General features: G+C 41.7%; 1 protein-coding gene across 1 annotated transcript in view; it reads left to right on the forward strand.

Annotated features, from left to right (window-relative positions):
* Positions 1–103: 103 nt before the first annotated feature.
* atp1a2a (ATPase Na+/K+ transporting subunit alpha 2a) overlaps positions 104–18453 on the forward strand; it is a 34889-nt gene continuing 16539 nt past the window's right edge. Inside the window, exons 1-12 of the mRNA XM_023424461.2 lie at positions 104–208; positions 1149–1223; positions 2500–2559; positions 3207–3410; positions 6231–6344; positions 6853–6987; positions 8523–8640; positions 9801–10069; positions 11960–12158; positions 13228–13337; positions 16279–16413; positions 18317–18396. Coding sequence (XP_023280229.1) covers positions 197–208; positions 1149–1223; positions 2500–2559; positions 3207–3410; positions 6231–6344; positions 6853–6987; positions 8523–8640; positions 9801–10069; positions 11960–12158; positions 13228–13337; positions 16279–16413; positions 18317–18396 — 1511 coding nt within the window. The 5' untranslated portion in view covers positions 104–196. The remainder of the gene's footprint in view (positions 209–1148; positions 1224–2499; positions 2560–3206; positions 3411–6230; positions 6345–6852; positions 6988–8522; positions 8641–9800; positions 10070–11959; positions 12159–13227; positions 13338–16278; positions 16414–18316; positions 18397–18453) is intronic.

Consider the following 18453-nt stretch of genomic DNA (forward strand, 5'->3'; position numbering starts at 1 on the left):
GGGGGGGTCTTATGGCTCAGGTTACCCTGACAGGAGGGAGCAAGAAGCAGGGGGAATGGGATGTTTGGTGTGGGGGTGCCAGGCCCAAAAAAAGCCACCAGTGTCTTCCACACGTGGGGGTGGGAGGTCTCAGCTGTGGCGGGGCCCCTGAGCGCTGTCCTTCACATTATAACCTGCCGACGTCTGGACGTCCAGCATGGGCAGAGGGGTAAGTTTGCTTCCTTTTTTTAAAAAAAAACAAAAAAACAACAACTTAAAGAGAGTCGTCTTCTTATATCCATTTTTCTTTTATTACACTAAAGCCATTTCTTCCTGTCTAAACTGAGCTGACAAACATGAGTGTGTTCCCTCTGTAGCTTATGTACAGTTACAGCATATGGCGTGGACATGCATCATGGAAAACTACTGAGTTATCTAAATGTGCCTGCAGGGCTTGATGTCTCTGAGCGACAGAGTGCTCCTTCTTTTTTTAAAGACAGTAACATTTCAGGATGATGGCTTTTCTCCTCAATAAGTTTTGTTCCCGGCTTGTTTATTTGTGTAATTACGTAATTTTGTTTTTATTCCTTCCATCAGGCCAGTTCCATTTACCTTTATGGGAGGACAGGCTGGTAATCGTCCTCGCAAACAGCGGGGGGAAATTGCTATGCCAGACACATTTCAGGCACTCCACCGGCTCTGTGCTCCCTCTTTGGCTCTTTTTGATTACTTTTTCACTGTGTCACTCGCTCACACTCTCCCCTCATTCTCTTTGTATATCCCTCCTTCGCTGACATGCACACGTGCTGCTAAGAGGAGACTGACAGCAGCAGATGATTTCCATGATGCACCATTCTTCCAACTGTTCATGACACACACGCTCTCTCACTCACACAAATGAGGAACTCGTACTATGAGGGGAAAAAAAAAATCTCCCCTATACTCAGTGAATAATTTGCCAATAGTGCCAGGAGATTGAAATGAACCAGCCTACACAAAGTCCATTGTGCTCACACTGACGCTTGTAATACGGCGCTATGAATGTAAATGGCTAGGCGCAACATGGCGACAAGCATGTGACTTTTCCCACTTATTTTCTGTGGGGGTTTGGGGATGGTAGCCTACAGGCCTGATGTATGATAATCTCTTTTTTAATTTTTTTCCTCCAGTGCGGTGCCGAGAATGGAGGGAAGCGGAACAAGAAGGAGAGGAACTTGGATGAGCTCAAGAAGGAGGTGGCCTTGGTAAGAAAAACAAGCTGCCACTGCACCAACTCACACTCACACTGCACAGTGATTGATTCCATTGCTGCTGCACCCGAATGATCCCCAAATCGTGTTACGCCAAAGACACCGGGTTATTTAACAAGGCTATAAATGAAAACGGTGGCCCATAAACAAAATGGCAATCCAACCTGCTTAGTGTAGTCAGTTGTAGATGAGTTCCAAGCCTGCCTGTCCTCTCCTATCTGTTCTACCACCCTCTGACTGCTCTTCTTTGTACGGAGAAAGATACTGAATAATTTGTGGGCCACCAGCAGTGTAGTGCAGAGTTTTTGTCTTGTGCAGAGCTGTAGCTCTTTGAGGTGCTGTCAAAACGCAGCCAAGCGATGCCCATGAAAACTGGGGTAAGTTTATGCTGCTCGCACTACCTCTGATCTGCTAAAGCAGCTCTTGTCAATTATGAAGTTGGCCTGTGACTGATTAAAGAGAAAGAATTCCTTGGATACTGTCAACATTTTAGAGCAGTTTTGTGATTAAGCGATCAGTCTGCCTCATGAACTACTTCCTCTGTCGGTGATGTTCTTCTTTTTTTTTTTGTTTGTTTTTCTCCTCCCGGAAATCCTTTAAACAAGCACCAGACAATGGCTGATCAATATTTGGTGTGGGAGCATATGAACAAAGCTTAACTAGCAAACTGTTTTGTGAACACTGGGGCATGTCGTTTGTTGTGGCCGAATTACTTGGAGCTACAATTCATTATTGTAGTCCACTGGGGGCTACTGTACTAGCAGGTGAAGAAATTGAGGGATTTCTTCCTGTCTCATTATTGAATGAAGGAAGCAGCCCTTCATTCTGCGAGACGACACAATCTTGGCAGCTGAAAGCTCAAATTTTTTGTTGTTTTAGCACCAAACTCCATTTTAAGATCTAAAAACAGCATCTTGAGGTGGCTTTCGGCCAGTTATACACAGGAGTATAAATTTAAGAATGCATGATTTAAAAAAAAGATAACACAACATACGTCAACAAGTTTTTTTGCGTCACACTTTTTATGACTGGAGAAAACACCTCTACTTCAGCGCTACTTGGAGATGCAGGGGGAGTGCCCTTCACTCTTTGACCCCTTCGATCTATCATGGAGCATACTGTATATTTATTAATCCATGTCAAATAGAGGGAAAAAAGTATTTTTGCACTAAGATGGAGGGATGTAATGCATCAGTGCTACACCTTCATTACTGTTTCTGTTCCCCTGAAGCACAAATATTAAAAAAATGAAAATTTTTAACCCCGACAGGATGACCACAAAATAGCTCTGGATGATTTGGGAAAACGCTATGGAGTGGACCTCACACGGGTAAGGACACACACACACACACACACACACACACACACACACACACACACACTCATTTACACACTTTCACACAACAAAGAGGAGCTGGAATATCTCCTATAGAGATCCAATCTCTAACTGCCTGTACTGGAAAGCAGCATCCAGCTAACCTTGAGCCCTCTTCATCTTTAATCCCTCAATCACACACACACACACAAACACAAACAAACACAAACATACACACTTTGACGCACCAACTCCTGCAATCCCATACGCAGGCAGATAGAAATTCATCACAGAAGTCTTTACGCTGTGACCACATCTGCTGCTTCCCTTAAGTTTGACGTCGCAGGTGTGGTGAAACTGATGTTATCTTTGAAGCTGTAAAAATGTCAAACAGCTTAGTATGTCTGGTATATTCATAGATTATTAGTAAATTAATATAGTTACATCCAACACTTTTACGACCAAGCACTTCAGATGAGAGGAGGCACCCAGTTCATTATACGTGTGGTGTTAAATAGGCCAAGCAGGAATACTTGATGTTCTGCAACTGTAGTAGTAAAATTGCTTTTTAAGCCACAGTGAAAATGGGGCTGTTGTGCTGTAATAAGATTCCCAGCTCAGACTCAGAGACAATCACTTACTAAAATGTTGCTCTCCTCCAGGGCCTGACCAACACCAGAGCTGTCGAGATTCTGGCCAGGGACGGTCCAAACGCCTTGACTCCTCCCCCCACCACCCCCGAGTGGGTCAAGTTCTGCCGTCAGCTGTTCGGCGGCTTCTCCATCCTGCTCTGGATCGGTGCCATCCTCTGCTTCCTGGCCTACAGCATCCAGGTGGCAATGGAGGACGAGCCGCCCAATGACAACGTGAGAAACTGCTTGTGAAAAAAGAGAAAATGCATGTGTATGTGCAGGCACGCAGCTTACATATTAATCCCACACAGGAGGAGATTCAGGTATGCAAAGACAGTTACACTGATAATACAGTAGAGATGTGTAAAGGGGTACAGACACAAACGGATACTGTATTGCATCTCTGTATATAGCCAGGGTGTATGATCTGAACACACTGTTCAGACACGCATACTGCACATAAACTGATAAAAAAATTGATTTACCTTTCTATCTTTGGTCTGGCTCAACATTATCCAGCATCGATGTTGACATTACAATTCAGTTCATTTATATAAAAGTATAGTATATATAATCATCCTGCATCACATCTGATAAAACTCAAAACATCTCATGCCAAACTCCGTCTTTTTATTGAGGTCCTGAATCAGGCGACTGATTTAAGTTACTGATCTCAGCCATTGTTGGTCCCACGACTGCTTGTTAGGCAGAAGGACATTGTCACGTAACCTGCAGGTCAATTTCTGCAAAGGCCTCAACAGCTCCTTAAACTAATCTTCCACTGAACGAGCATCTGTAGAAATCCAAAATGTAATAATTGGTCTTGTCATATATAAAAATCTTCCAGTGGGTTTTGCTTTATGGTTATTTATTACCTTTCCACCTTATATGCAGTGAACAGGAGAAAACTCTTCATCCTTTTCTCTCCAAAATCTGTTTTTTCCGGGACACCTGTGCACATGCATGAATTTCTGAATTATATCTAATATATTGAGGAGAATTTAAGCCCAGCTTAACCTCTCCATTATGGTGTATACTGCAGCCTGTGTAATTTTGGCATTGGCTGTGTTGGCACTGGCTGAAATATCTTAAACGGCTCATTTCTTAATTAAAATCGGTGTGGAATCATTCATTTGGACGACAGAATATTGTCAAAATGTGATCACACCATCTGTCAAAAAACACGATATCATTGTTCCAGTGAAGATCGAGAAATCAAATATATACGCACGTTTTACAGACACACTTATCATCACATGCACACACTAATCTAGTCTGAAACTAAAACCAGAGACCAGAAGTGTCCAAACATTTAATTATGGTGGATTTTCTTTACCTTCCGTTTTCTTGTGGGCAGATTTCTCTGTATGACCTTTACTTAACCACGGTGGCCTCCCGAGGTCTAAATCTCCTTTCCGAAAGTCTGAGCCAAATGGCATCACAATTATGTCACATGAAACCGACGCAGCGCCAACCCTCACTAAAGGAAATAGCTTCAAGACAGAAGAGGGACAAGGAGAACTTAGGAACATCAAAAATATCATTAAAATGCATTTAAACACACCGGGATTTCGTCTTCATAAGTGTAGAATTACAAGTACATAATGACACAGAGTCCCTTCCCCCCTCCCATTCAGAGGGTGTGAGGTAAAAACAACCGCTGACACTGGCATCGGTCCTGGCATTTGTACAGATAACTACTCAGACCAACCGCTGAGCAAATGGAGCCAAGCAGTCATCCATACTGCACTTTATGGAGCTGAGTCATTATGCAATCATCATGCAGCGCTCTCCAAACCCCAGACAGCATTAAACCCTTGCATAATATACAGTAACATACAGTAGATAGTCACACACACATTCACACACGTGATAGCTTTAATCTCCCCATGATTTAATCTCTGCATTCAGTACTGAGTATGTACAGCTGGATGCTCTGGTGAACCACTTCAAAGCGCCGACTGCCGGCAGCTTTGGCACTTTGAGCCTTTGCATAATGTACAAGCAGTTATTTGAGATGAAAATCCACCCTAACAGGACTTCACACATTGTTGGTGTCTTAATTTTCAATATTCTGATGTATTTATTGAACTGAAAGATTGTCTTCCTTGGTTTGAGGAAATATCTGAGCATCCCCGAAACAGCTGAAATAACAAGCAGTCCTTTTAACTCTGGTAGATTCAAATGAGTCACCTGGCTGGACAGTTGTTGCGCCTATAATTTTGTACAATTGGTGAACAAGAACAAGTATCTCCTGAAGCGAGAAGAGCTACGGTTTAAATCTGAAAACACCACATGGAGACAAGGCAGGGAGCAGGAAACAGAATGCTGAAATGGAGGCAAATGTTGTAAACACTGACAAGCGATTTTCTGGGGATACAAATGTATTTCCTGGTTCAGAAGATTTTGCACCGCTATGGTAAAAAAAAAAAAAAAAAAGTAATTCAAGTGTAAAATAGCAAAACAGCTGTGCAGTTGTTGCTGTCAAGTGAAAGCAGCACCTTCCAAAAAGCAAACTTCTCAGGATTTAGGAATTGTATTCTCCAGGAGTCCAGGACGTACCGTGCACCACGCTCTGGCAGATGCTCTTATCTGAAGTGCCTCGCTGTCTTGTTTGCATCAGTGAGAGTTGAACCCATAGCAGCTTTTTCATCGGTACAACAGAAAATACAATAAAAATGCTCCAGAATATGCACTCATCGCTTTCACTTAACCACGAGTCTCCTCGCAGATCAAAGTCAGTTCTGGGTTTTCTGGGTTGGGTAGACAGATGTGTTCACTTGTACAAACATTGAATGAACTGTCCAAGATGACAAGACCTCAGCTGTGGGATGGATTTCCCTTCTAAATCTCCCACTAAGACTAAGCGCTCTCCCGTTTTTCTTGCTCTTAACTCTTCTCTTGCACTCTGCATTGAAGGTGTTACTGTTTTAAAACCAATGTGAAGCTTGTAAATCCCCATTTGCTTCGCTTTAACGTGCCTTACATGAACCAAACCAAGTCAGTAATGACATTGTCTTCCCCCTGTGGCCTCGGCTTTTCCCCTTATTTCAGTTGTATCTCGGTGTGGTGCTGGCAGCCGTGGTGATCATCACCGGTTGTTTCTCCTACTTCCAAGAGGCCAAGAGCTCCCGAATCATGGACTCCTTCAAGAAAATGGTGCCTCAGGTAAGTTGATGCGTGTGGTGTTTGGTGTAGTCGCAGAGCTTTCAGAATCAATAAGCCATCCCTCAAGTAGGGCTTAAACACTCACTTGAGTGGAAACCTAATAAGCTTGCACAAAGGAAGAATAAATGTTTGAGCCAACTTCGGATTGTGAGTGTGTTTGCATAAAAACTCCCCTCGCGTTATCCACCTCTAGCACTTCGATTGCCTAATTCTTTAATCTATTTAGGCTCCTTTCACTCCCTTCTTGTGCCTCCTCTTCCCTACCTGTCTTTTCTCTCTCTTCTTCCTTGTGCTTTCTCTAACTCTGCCTTTCACATACCTCTGCACCCTCTGGCTCCTCTTTTTTTAATGTCTATCCTCACTCTTCCTCTGACTAAACCTGCTGTCTGTTCTCAAACTCTCTCTCTCTCTCTCTCTCTCTCTCTCTCTCTCACTCTCTCACTCTCTCTCTCTCTTCCTCACATTCCCTCTCCCTTCTCGTCTCTCACTTCGTTTTTCTCCATGCCAGCAAGCGATGGTGATCCGGGAGGGGGAGAAGATGCAGATCAATGCTGAGCTTGTGGTGCAGGGAGATCTGGTGGAGATCAAAGGGGGAGACCGCATCCCAGCTGACCTTCGAGTGGTCTCCTCCAGCGGATGCAAGGTAGGGGAGGGGTGCTGGGCTCAGCCCTGGGGAGCCTGGTGGCCTCAATGGGATTACAGTAGCCCTGCTAACTTTGGTCCAGCTAATTTTCTTTCTTTCTTTCTTTCTTTCTTTCTCTCTTTCTTGACTGTTGTTTACCATCTTAAGTTGATATTTGCTAATTATCCCTAAAACTAAATAGGCTGATGGGAATGCCATCAGTTTTGCAGGTATTCATTGAAAATTTGGCACGATGAAGTCAGGGAATCACCAAAGTTATTAGAAATCATCCTGAGGGGGGAAATGAAGGTTTGTAACAGATTTCATGGTAATTCATCCAAAGGTTGTCAAGACATTAGCCATAAACGTCTGCCAGCTGCACTACAGAAAAAGTCAGGGAATCACCAATGTCATATTATGGGATTTATTGGAACATCAATATCAAACAAAACTTTGTGCAGATCCGTCTTGTAGATGTGGAGGTATTTCACTGGATTATTGAAAACTTTGAGTTATTGGTGGCGCCAGAAGAAAAGTCAGGGAAACTTGAATATTTCATGGTGAATATTTGTCAAGATATTTCAGTTTGGAGCGACCAATAGGCCGACCGGTTCATACTGACTTCCCCTTGAGCCTTGCTACTAAAACAACATTAAATACTGCTCTTGTCGTAGGGTAATCACACGTGTGTATACTCTCTCATGTGCGGTTGTTTGATCAGGTTACTTTTTGGTATCTTGATTATTTAAATAATTTTTCTTAACTTTTCAATTTCTTTTACTCTAAAGGACGGTGAGGTATGTAAAATTCCATAATGATATTAAGTTATTGCTCTTTTCCGAAGATCAATCTTATACCAACTTATATAACTAACTATAACCTATAACTTTTTTTTCTAGCTGCAAGCAATATTTTAGTCAGATATAAACACATTACAAATCAGTTGTTGGAATAATTTATCCCATAACATCTTATGATGTAATTCTCTTACATAACCCTGAAAGTTTTTGTTTTGTGCAGCATGGGTTATGGTGCTGAGGGTGGTGGTTTGTCTCCAAGCCATCACACGTTCACCCAGCATGATTTTTGAGTGGCTAGTTGTCTGTTTTTAGGTTTTGGGGGTTCGATGAAAAACTGAAGTTAAGTTCAAGTAAAATTCTTTCCATGTTCACAAGTTAGTGGTAGTTTGTTACGAGGTAAACATGCGTCTTCCTCTTAGATTTCTGTTTGTTTTTTCTTTCCATATGTTGACGTCGGTTGAACATTTGTCCAAAATGTCACCTTTGTGGCTTGACCACTGTTCATTGTTGAGTTTATCCTGGGTTTTGAAGCAGTGTAACGAGTCCATAGTGATCGGTGGCATAGATTTCGTCACCTATGGAGGAACAGGGTTGTGACGTGACAAGAGTGTTACATCACCGCACTTGTTGCTATTAAGTGCTGCCTCTTTCATTCCCACCCTGTCAGTTTCACCTCCTCGCTCTCTCCTGTGTCTGTCCCTCAGTCTCACTGGGTAACACTGCTCTCTCCTCCTCTCTCCTCCTCTCCTTGTGAAGGTGGACAACTCCTCTCTGACGGGAGAATCAGAGCCCCAGACTCGCTCCCCGGAGTTCACACACGACAACCCCCTAGAGACCCGCAACATCTGTTTCTTTTCCACCAACTGTGTCGAGGGTCAGTAGGCCACATCTGGCCCAACATTGTCTCTTACCGTCTCTAAATGTCTTCTTTTTTTTTTTTTTTAAAGCCATCTGGAGATCATTATCGTTTTGCTGTGCCCCCCAAACATGAGTGTGTTTCAGTGCATGATTGATCAGAAGCTCCACCCCTGCATCCTACAGTACAATGTGCAGTTATTGAAATTTGAATGCATCAAGACTTTTATTGAGTGTTTCCATTTTTCAGATTCACCCGATGGGAATTTTTAGTTGGCATTTGAGTTGCTATCAATCATCAAGTTGCGATGCCCTGAGCATTTCAATGGGCTATTCATATTAGAATCTGCAACTTCATAAATATCTTCATCTGAATTCTAATGGTGGTTGTGTATAGAAAGTGAACAGTTGGACTCCAAAGTAGAGTTTGGAAAAAGAAGTAGATAATAAAAATTTTAATAAATGGAAACTGCAGCCTGTGAATCCAATCATTTGTCAACCCAGGATTTAGTTGAAGTTTAAAGTCCATTTAAACCTTAGAAACAGTCATGGAGCTGTAAACATTCAAATTTTCATTTTTTCTGAGCACTTAATGGACTTCTTGTTCATGACGACTTAAAAGCTGAGGATAAGAATTGAAAAACATACTATCAAAATTTTATATCAGTCATGTTTGAAATTTTTCACAAGCTGAATTTTAGAATCAGTCATGAAAACTATATGATACAGAGCTATGTTTAGTCTCCTGTCTTACAGTCTATTATTCAGTTTTGCTTCATCTGTCTAGGTTGTGTTAAAGGATCATTTGACCTAAATTACAAAAGAAAAAACCTCATCGTATTTTCTCACTCTCCTCTGGTGTCTAGCCATGCAGATAGTTTTGGGTTTGTGTGTCCGGGATTTGAAATGTATGCCTCTGAGATATCTGCTTCCACCCCATTGCAGTGGAGCTGAATAATTTAAAAAAGTCAGTGGCAATATCTTTTTTTTCCCTGGCACAGTGTCCTTGTTGCTCTGGATAATCCACAGATCTTGTTTTCATTGGAACTGCTTTCTACTGAGAAAGTAGTCGCTGCATTTTTGATGCCTTCTCGCTGCAAACATTTTTTCAAATAGTATGTTGAAGTGATGTTTCTTTTGTCCAGAGTGCATAACAGTGAGTCAGCCCCTCCCTCTCAGGTACGGCCCACGGCATCGTGATAGCCACCGGTGATCGAACGGTGATGGGGCGCATCGCCACTCTGGCCTCTGAGCTGGAGGTCCGCCAGACGCCCATCAACATCGAGATCGAACACTTCATCCACATCATCACAGGCGTGGCAGTCTTCCTGGGCGTGAGCTTTTTCATCCTGTCACTCATCCTGGGCTACACCTGGCTCGAGGCTGTCATCTTCCTCATCGGCATCATCGTGGCAAACGTGCCTGAGGGACTGCTGGCTACCGTCACTGTGAGTAGTGTGTGTGTGTGTGTGTGGGTGTGTGGGTGTCGGTTTGAAGTTTGTATTGATTTTCACTAAAAACTATCTTTGTGTTTTTTAAAAGGAGCAGATCAGTTTAAACCATTTAAAATAGGATTTAATGTCCCTGTGCACCCAGTTCTTATTTCTGCTGCAAGAAAAAACAATGTGCACTTCAGTTTGCAATAAACAAGTTCCCCTTGTAGCAAGGACAGGTCATAATATGCTTCTGGAAATAGAAAGTGAACAGCGCCGTGGGGAAAGGTCATAAACTGGCTGCTCTACACAAACAAACACAGAGGTTAAAACAGTCTTTGTGTTGCAAATGGTAATTTGAATTATTTTATTTTCATAATCTGCTCTTCTTTTAAATTACATTTTTATTTTGACACTGAAAATAAACAAACACTGGTCATAGTCATGAGTGGTGTAAAGATGGAGATGATTGGTGGGCGGACTGTTGTGTGTGGGTATGGACTGATTTGTTTTTGTGGAAAATTAGCAGCTTGGTATGTTTTGGTTGCACTTATACAGTATGGTTAGCATGTGTATTGAATATAGATTTAAGATGGTGGTCATATTAAACAGAGGTGTGACTCATAACATTATTAATGGCTGCACTCTTATCTAAGGCTGCAGTGATTGACTTCTTGGCCACTGGCACAGGCCTTTGTAAAGTTATGGCGAGCATATTAGCGAGCAGATTGCCTGTTTGCACATTATGGAAGAACATTATTTATTATTTATTTTCATTTTATATATTATGAATTATTTGGAGTGATCACATAACAAATAAGTGTTTGTTCTCCCTTTTCCCTCTTTGTTGCTTTCCACCAAGTCCTGAGGGGAATATCTGCCTGTCTGTCTGCCTGCCTGTCTGTTGTTAGGAGCTGCACATACAACAGGTTAATGACCTTGCTTACTGGAAACAGCTGCCTGAGGCTGCAGGAAACGTGTTTGATGAGACTGGATTTAGCCTAAAAACCAAGATATTGAGCTAAAGAAGGCTTAAAAACTCTGTAGAACTGAGGGAAACTGCGGAGTTGGGTGTTGATTTTCCAAGGATTTTTCACCTCGAGCAGCTGCTTTCACATTACACATAGCCATTTGATCTATTGTTAAAGATATTGATTAGCGCAGCTTTGAGCTTGCCGGCTCCAGAACCCTATTATTAATATTTTGCCTTCTGGCCTGACTGTCATGACTCACTGGCACATATGAATGGAACAGAGCCATTATCAATGTTATTAGTTACACCTGTGCATCAGCCTCATGAAGATTAGCTGTAGCTCTGCTGATGCTACACAACACAGCAAAGCAGGTGATTTATTACTGGATGTCGGAGTTGCTCAAACGCTGAAGTGCATCTAACTTTTTCTGCAACAATAAACAAAGTGCGAGCTGAGGTGGATGCCAGCTGGCATTTGAAATGCCATCAGTCGACATTTCACTGGTCACAGAAAATAAATTGACTTCCATTGACTGGTTTCTTCAGTTGCTCTCGCTTTAAACACACTGTGAGTTGTGTGTGGAAATGTTTCTGTGAGTAATGTGGTCTGATTGAATTAATGTATGTTAATGTGTCTCTTACAACATATGGAATGTGTCTATGCATCATGCTCTTATGTCCCTGCGCACCTGCTGTTAACCAGCCGACCAGGTACACACATACACATACTCCATCACACACACATTCGCCGTAAGGCACCTGGACCACGCATGGTTTCACATGCACAAACACTTGAATGCACCAGTGCGTACACATGCTCTCTCCCCTTGTTGACTAACAATCATCCATCCTCTCCTTCTCCTCCCTCCCTCATCCTCTTCCCCTCCCACCAATCTCTTTCTCCCCCTGCTCACCTCCCACCGTCCTCCCAGGTGTGTCTGACTCTCACTGCCAAGCGAATGGCCAAGAAGAATTGTCTGGTGAAGAACCTGGAGGCCGTAGAGACTCTCGGCTCCACCTCCACCATCTGCTCTGACAAGACGGGCACGCTGACCCAGAACCGCATGACCGTGGCCCACATGTGGTTCGACAACCAGATCCACGAGGCGGACACCACTGAGGACCAGAGTGGTAAGACAGACAGAGAGAGGGAGGGAGAGATGAAAAGAAAACAAGGAGGAAGGAAACGGTGGAAGAGGAGAGATTGGAGAAAAGACGGAGAGACTGAGAGATATAAAAGGGGAAATAGAGTGTGTGGGAATACAGAGGGGGGTGTGACCACCTGCCGAAATTCATCTGTCCAATGTTCACGCCAGCCAACCGCCATTGCTGTTCGTGCTAGTGCTAGGATTAACTGAGCTGCGGTATGCAGTGGGTGGCACAACCGTCAGCTACAAACATGTCTTTTCCCAGAGTTCTTCAGTAAGACTGCTGCTGTGGAACCAATCGGATTCCAGTCTCCCACCAAATGACAACAAATCGAGCCAAATTTCAAAGAAGCTTTCAGCAATAACCAAAAGTTCCAAAAAAAAAGAAAAAAAAAACAGGTGTTCGGTGCATACCAATGAGTACAGAGTCAGATGATTGTGCAGTTATTCAACAAACAGCCAGCAGTGCTGAGGGAGGCCACACAGCTGACATAGTGCGCAAGAAAAACTCAGTATATTCATTTTTCAGCAGTACAGGCTACTGTATTTTTGTAGCTTTTGCAGGTTTCTGAACCTTTTTGCACCTCGCTTTGTCAAATTCAGCAACTCCAGCCGCAGTTTGCCACTGTGTACTGTATGTTGCATGACACTTATCACATTCTGTTTTCGCAATAACGGTGACAGTGACCACTCTAGAGAGTCTGCGCTTAGATGAAAAATGAATGCAGGTGCCAGCAGCGAAGTGAAGGTCATTTTTAGTTCGATTGGGTGGGTGAGGGATGAAATTTTGATAAGAGAAATTTCCAACATTTTTTTTTTTGAGACACTCACAAAAATGAATGCCATTTTCCAGACTGGGGAATTGAAAAATCACTTTTGTCAAGCAAAAAGTGATCGCTCGACTTAACTGACCCCGACTCACTGACCCTGTTATTTAGCTACAATATCCAGTGCTACTCTGTGAACCGAGAGTTAAGTCAGTAGCATAAATACTGCATGAGCCCTATTTTAAAAAAAAAAGTCTAACACCGCTTCCTCTCCTATTCTCTCAGGTTCAGGCTTTGACAAGACTTCTGCTACTTGGGCGGCTCTGTCTCGTGTGGCCGGCCTGTGCAACAGAGCTGATTTCAAAGCCGGACAGGAGCAGTTTCCTGTCCAGATGGTATGAACCTCCACCACACACTTGACAACACAACAGCAACTTTCCAAAACCTTTGCATTGATACTTGAGTATCATAAATTATCTCACCGCTCTAATGCAGTGGGGGTATAATAGGTTCAGTTTAATCCAAGGACATTATGAGCAAGTCTTTTTAGATTTGGATCAAATAATGCATGCACATTATTCATGAGACATGATTTTGCCTACATGGTTTGCCAGTAGGGTGAAGCTAACAGCATCAGGAGAGTGCTAGGTGAGCTGTCACTCAAAAAGAAGCAGTGTTGGAGGATTATTCAGCTTCTTTACTTACTGTATGTAACGGCAGCAATGCAACTATGTTAAAATATTCAATTACAAGGAACATATTAACCAAATTTATACTTAGAGGTTAATGCTAAATGCTAAATTTTTGTCAATTAAAACATCAAAAAATACACCCCCATACATGTAATATATGACATATCCTTACATAAAGAGTGACGTCGCCATACATTTCATATATGATTATCACATATACACATCCTCTGGATATATGAAGATATAAGTTTATAGCAATATGAAATATCCATAGTAAAACTAGTACATGTACATAAATTAAAAATATATATGATCAATTTTTATATGATATAACATGTGGAAATCTTATATGTTATATTAATAATTATTTATATGCAAGTTTGTTAATGCAACATACATACATTGATTAATGCTCATATGTTTTTCTTATTCATTTTCTTTATTATTTTTAAACATTTGTATCTTCCCATTCTGGCAACATGGTCTCAGACTTTTGGACCCTACTGTATATTATATATACATATATTACATATTACATATTACATATATTCACAGGCTTCAGGATGGATATTTATGTTCCAATTTCTAACAGGTTTTATATATGATTTTTACATATGTTTTTATTTTATATGTACATATACTTCATATATGGAAATTCAAATATATACATATATTATGTTTGTGTATGGGCTCCTTCACTGAGCACAGCTAGAGTAGCATACTTTTCTGAAGGTTAAACTCATTGTAGGTTTTAGTTTCTTTAGCGGTTTGTTGATAATATAAAATAGACTACAAAACATTGGTCCTATCATGAAGTATAAAGTAGCTAGTTCACATGTTCCAAACTTTTATAGGTACAGCACACGACTAAATGTACTTTGTATTCTCTCCTGTTGCCAGCTGATCCTAACCCACATGGCACCCACAGGGAAAAACACAACCCATAAAAATAATTTGTCAATACCTCTTGACACAGGTGCTTTACACACACACTGGCTCACACGCTTAACCTCCCTCTCACACGTAAACACAGACACACTGAGGATAATCCAATGCACCCCTGGAAATAACTCCCCCACACTGATGCACAAACACACACACTGCTGGGTGGGTAAGTCAATAATATCCCAGTGTTCTACCAACCGCTATCTTCCAACCTGTGCTACATTGACCTGAAGAAATTCTCTGTGTGGCTCACAGCGACAGGGATTACATCTCCTTGACTCTGGTGGGAGCAGACCCTGCTGCTGCAGCCTCTCTGCCCCTCGAGGTGCCTCTGACTTCCTCCTTGCATTAAGTAACAGCCGTGTCTCCTGACAGCGCTCAAACACAGCAGTCAAGGCCCAGGCTCCACTACCATTACAAGAACAAGTCCCCATCTGCACATGGGAAAACAGAGAAATGGAATTTCCTTGATCTATTTATTCATTCATGAAAAGGCACTCAAACACAGCAGTCAAGGCCCAGGCTCCACTACCATTACAAGAACAAGTCCCCATCTGCACATGGGAAAACAGAGAAATGGAATTTCCTTGATCTATTTATTCATTCATGAAAAGGCACAAACAAGGACAAATCTCGCAGAGCGCGCGTCCTTGTTTCGCAGCTATTCATGAATGAATAAACAGGAACCAAGAGAAATCTCTTATCTTCGTTTGGCCCCCTTTGGTATATTAGGCGTCAGGTCAATCAGTTCTGCATGGATTTTAATAAATTGGCCCCAAGAGCGAGATGAATTGCAGTGATCATCGTGGACATTTTTCAGGCAGGACGATTTTACAGGTTATTTGGAGAGAATTTTCCCCTAAATGATTCAAGTACGACACAAGCAACTTTGTCACATAAGTTCTAGCTGATAAAAATAAATGGAGCAATGTGCATCCACACATGGCATAATCCAATTTTGAGCCTCATAGAAAAGGCCTCCATCCCAGCATATTATTGTGATGTTTGCATGTGCAAGTACAGTGTAAACATGCTCAAATTCATGGATACACACACTGAAAAAAATGATTTCATGTGTTATGTATAGTGAATTTTTCTAAAACCACAGATTATATGTGGTTTACTCAGTTATCAATTTTTTATCTTCTAAGAAAAGCAGCCAGTGTCAGTGAGAGACTTCTCTACATCCCTCTAAACAAATGAACCACTCAGAACAACAAGCACCACTTTACTTGTTAGCTACAACCTTAGCAACCACTTTGTTATTGATTATTGCCATTGGCATATTGGCATAAGTCTAGTGTGTTCATGCAGCAATATTTATTTCCCACATGATTTTTGTATCCAGGGCCTTTTACATTCGTATCAATAAAAGATGCCTTTAAGAAAACCTCGCTGTTTTAATCGAATGAACTGAAGAAGAAAACTACTTCCATTAGTTTTACATTACATTGTTTAACAATGCTGAGGCCAGATCACAAGTGTTGGTGATGCAGATGATACGTGCATCATTAACGGGAACCATAATGGAAGTAAAGAAAGTTCTCTGAGGTACTGTTTCAATAAATTAAGTAACACATAATCTGAAAGCTTCTCTCCACAGCGGTGCAATGAACACAGGCAGCGAGACAGATACTCATTTCTTAATATGCATGTGTGAACGACTGTGCTAATGTGTGTCTGTCTGCGTTTCCCCCAGAGGGACACAGCGGGGGACGCGTCAGAGTCAGCTCTCTTGAAATGCATCGAGGTGTGCTGCGGGAACGTTCGTGACATGAGAGGCAGGAACCCCAAAGTGGCAGAGATCCCCTTTAACTCCACCAACAAGTACCAGGTAGTGCACGAGGCTAATGTCACAGCACAGCTCTGTGCTGGAGCTGCTGCTGATGCGGGTGTACAGTGAAATCACACAACACATTTGCAGACCATTCATATTATTATTACCGTCATTTTATACCGTCTTTAACAATTACAGTTTTTAAGTAGTTTTTAAACACCACAGCTTTCAGTTTGTTCAAATTTTAATTCATCTATCTTAATCAAAAAAAGAATCTTGTTCTTTTTAAATTTAGGTTAATTTTGCATTTATAGAATGTATTTATTTTTGACAATTCTGTCAGTCCTCTTTAAACAGACAATATTATGATGTTTTAAAAAGATGCATTTACATGCTTTGAGTGAGTCATGAATATTCATTTTTAACCTTTTTGAATCCAGGGAAGGCAGCCTGAACATGCATGCTCTTTAACAGCAACACCCTATTTTACATTCATATGGTTGCACACAGTCGAATCTGGAAGCTGCCCAACAAACCACAACCAGAGGCCACACAGAAACTGTTGCAGTGTTAAAGCTCTGTGCAATATGTCTTCTTTATGACAGAAAGGTGGTGTATGTGTGGATTACAAACTGGTTTCTCTTTTGCTGCTTAGAAGATGCTCTGTTTGCCACTTTGATGCCTCCCTTTATGTGTTATTATTAGAAATCAAATTTTTTAAAAAGCTCAGTGTGACATGTGTGTGGCCATCCTGGACTTTGCTTTGGAGTTTGCCACTGCAGTCTGCTTCATTTCTGATAACATTAGGCATTAAAGGAGCTATTTGTAAGTTTTGCTATCTCTACATAGCTAACGTTAGATCTGCCAATCTAGCGCTGCTCAGAAGGCAAATTGGAACATCTTGTCTTGTGAATGCAACGATGGCCATCACCACCTGCTCTCGGCAAGAAATTATGTTTCGGCAACAGAGAAAACTTACAAATAGCCCCTTTAAACAAAGATATTTTCTGGTTATTTCACAGCAGGAAATGATCTAGAAACAAAGGACAAAGTTTTTTTTTAAATTCTCTTGTCAATAAACAGTAGATCAGAACAGGCACTTCTGAAGGGTCTTAAGTTAAGCTGCATGCTTTGTTCCATCCTGTAGGAGTCAACAACAGCACTGGCAAAAAAATAAATAAATTAAAAGTTAATATTGAACTATAAAAAAGTCATCACATTGAGCTTGAACATTTTTGCTCAAGGGCATCGCAGCAATTAAAGCAAGGGGGAGTGTTCTTGCTTCATTTTCCACACCCGGTCCTTTCAGCCCGTCTGGAGATTTGAACCAGCGTATGAATAACACAGCAGTGATGTTGAGGCAAACAAAGGACTCTCTGCATGCATTTTGTGCACCTGTTCCCTGACTTAAAATAGGAACGTCTGTGTTGAGGGAAAAAAAAAAAAAAAAGGCAATTTTGCTCTGGTTTTCTGAGATTAGATATACTGTGACTCAGATACAAAGTACCTGGGGGAGTGTGTGCTTGTGTGTGTGTGGGCGTGTGTGGGAGTGCGTGTTTTCATGGCGGGGAGGGGTAATGCAAGGTGTAACGCCACAGGAATACATGTGAGAGCATGAATGAATGCTCCTTCAACACAGGGAATACATATGACTTACAGTGTGCACTCAGTCAAGTCAATTTCAGTAAGACTTTTATTTCATACTACTTGGAAAAAATGTGACAGCAACTCCCAAAAAATGATTGCTGGCACGAACGTGAAATTCATTCTGGAGTATTACTAAGGAGCGTGTCTGTCTTCAGTCTTTTTCTAACTGAAACAGAATCGTTGTAAACCAGCAAGAAACAACCGGCAAGAAAATACACCTTGCATCTGAAATGTAGCTAAATATGTTTTGTACTACGTCCTGTCATGTTATGTCCTTACCCATCTTTCTGTCCTCCCTCCCCCCTTTTCTCAGCTCTCTATCCATGAAGTGGAGGACAATCCCTCTGGTCATATTCTGGTCATGAAGGGAGCGCCAGAGAGAATCTTGGACAGGTTGGTTAATCAATAATGGATCGATTTTACGTCTCTCAAGAAATGCAGCAGAAAATT

The sequence above is a fragment of the Seriola lalandi genome, unplaced genomic scaffold (genome assembly GCF_002814215.2).
Source record: "Seriola lalandi dorsalis isolate HSWRI2012SDOR001 ecotype SW California unplaced genomic scaffold, Sedor1 jcf7180002054736, whole genome shotgun sequence".
In the NCBI taxonomy this organism is placed as follows: Eukaryota; Metazoa; Chordata; class Actinopteri; order Carangiformes; family Carangidae; genus Seriola; species Seriola lalandi.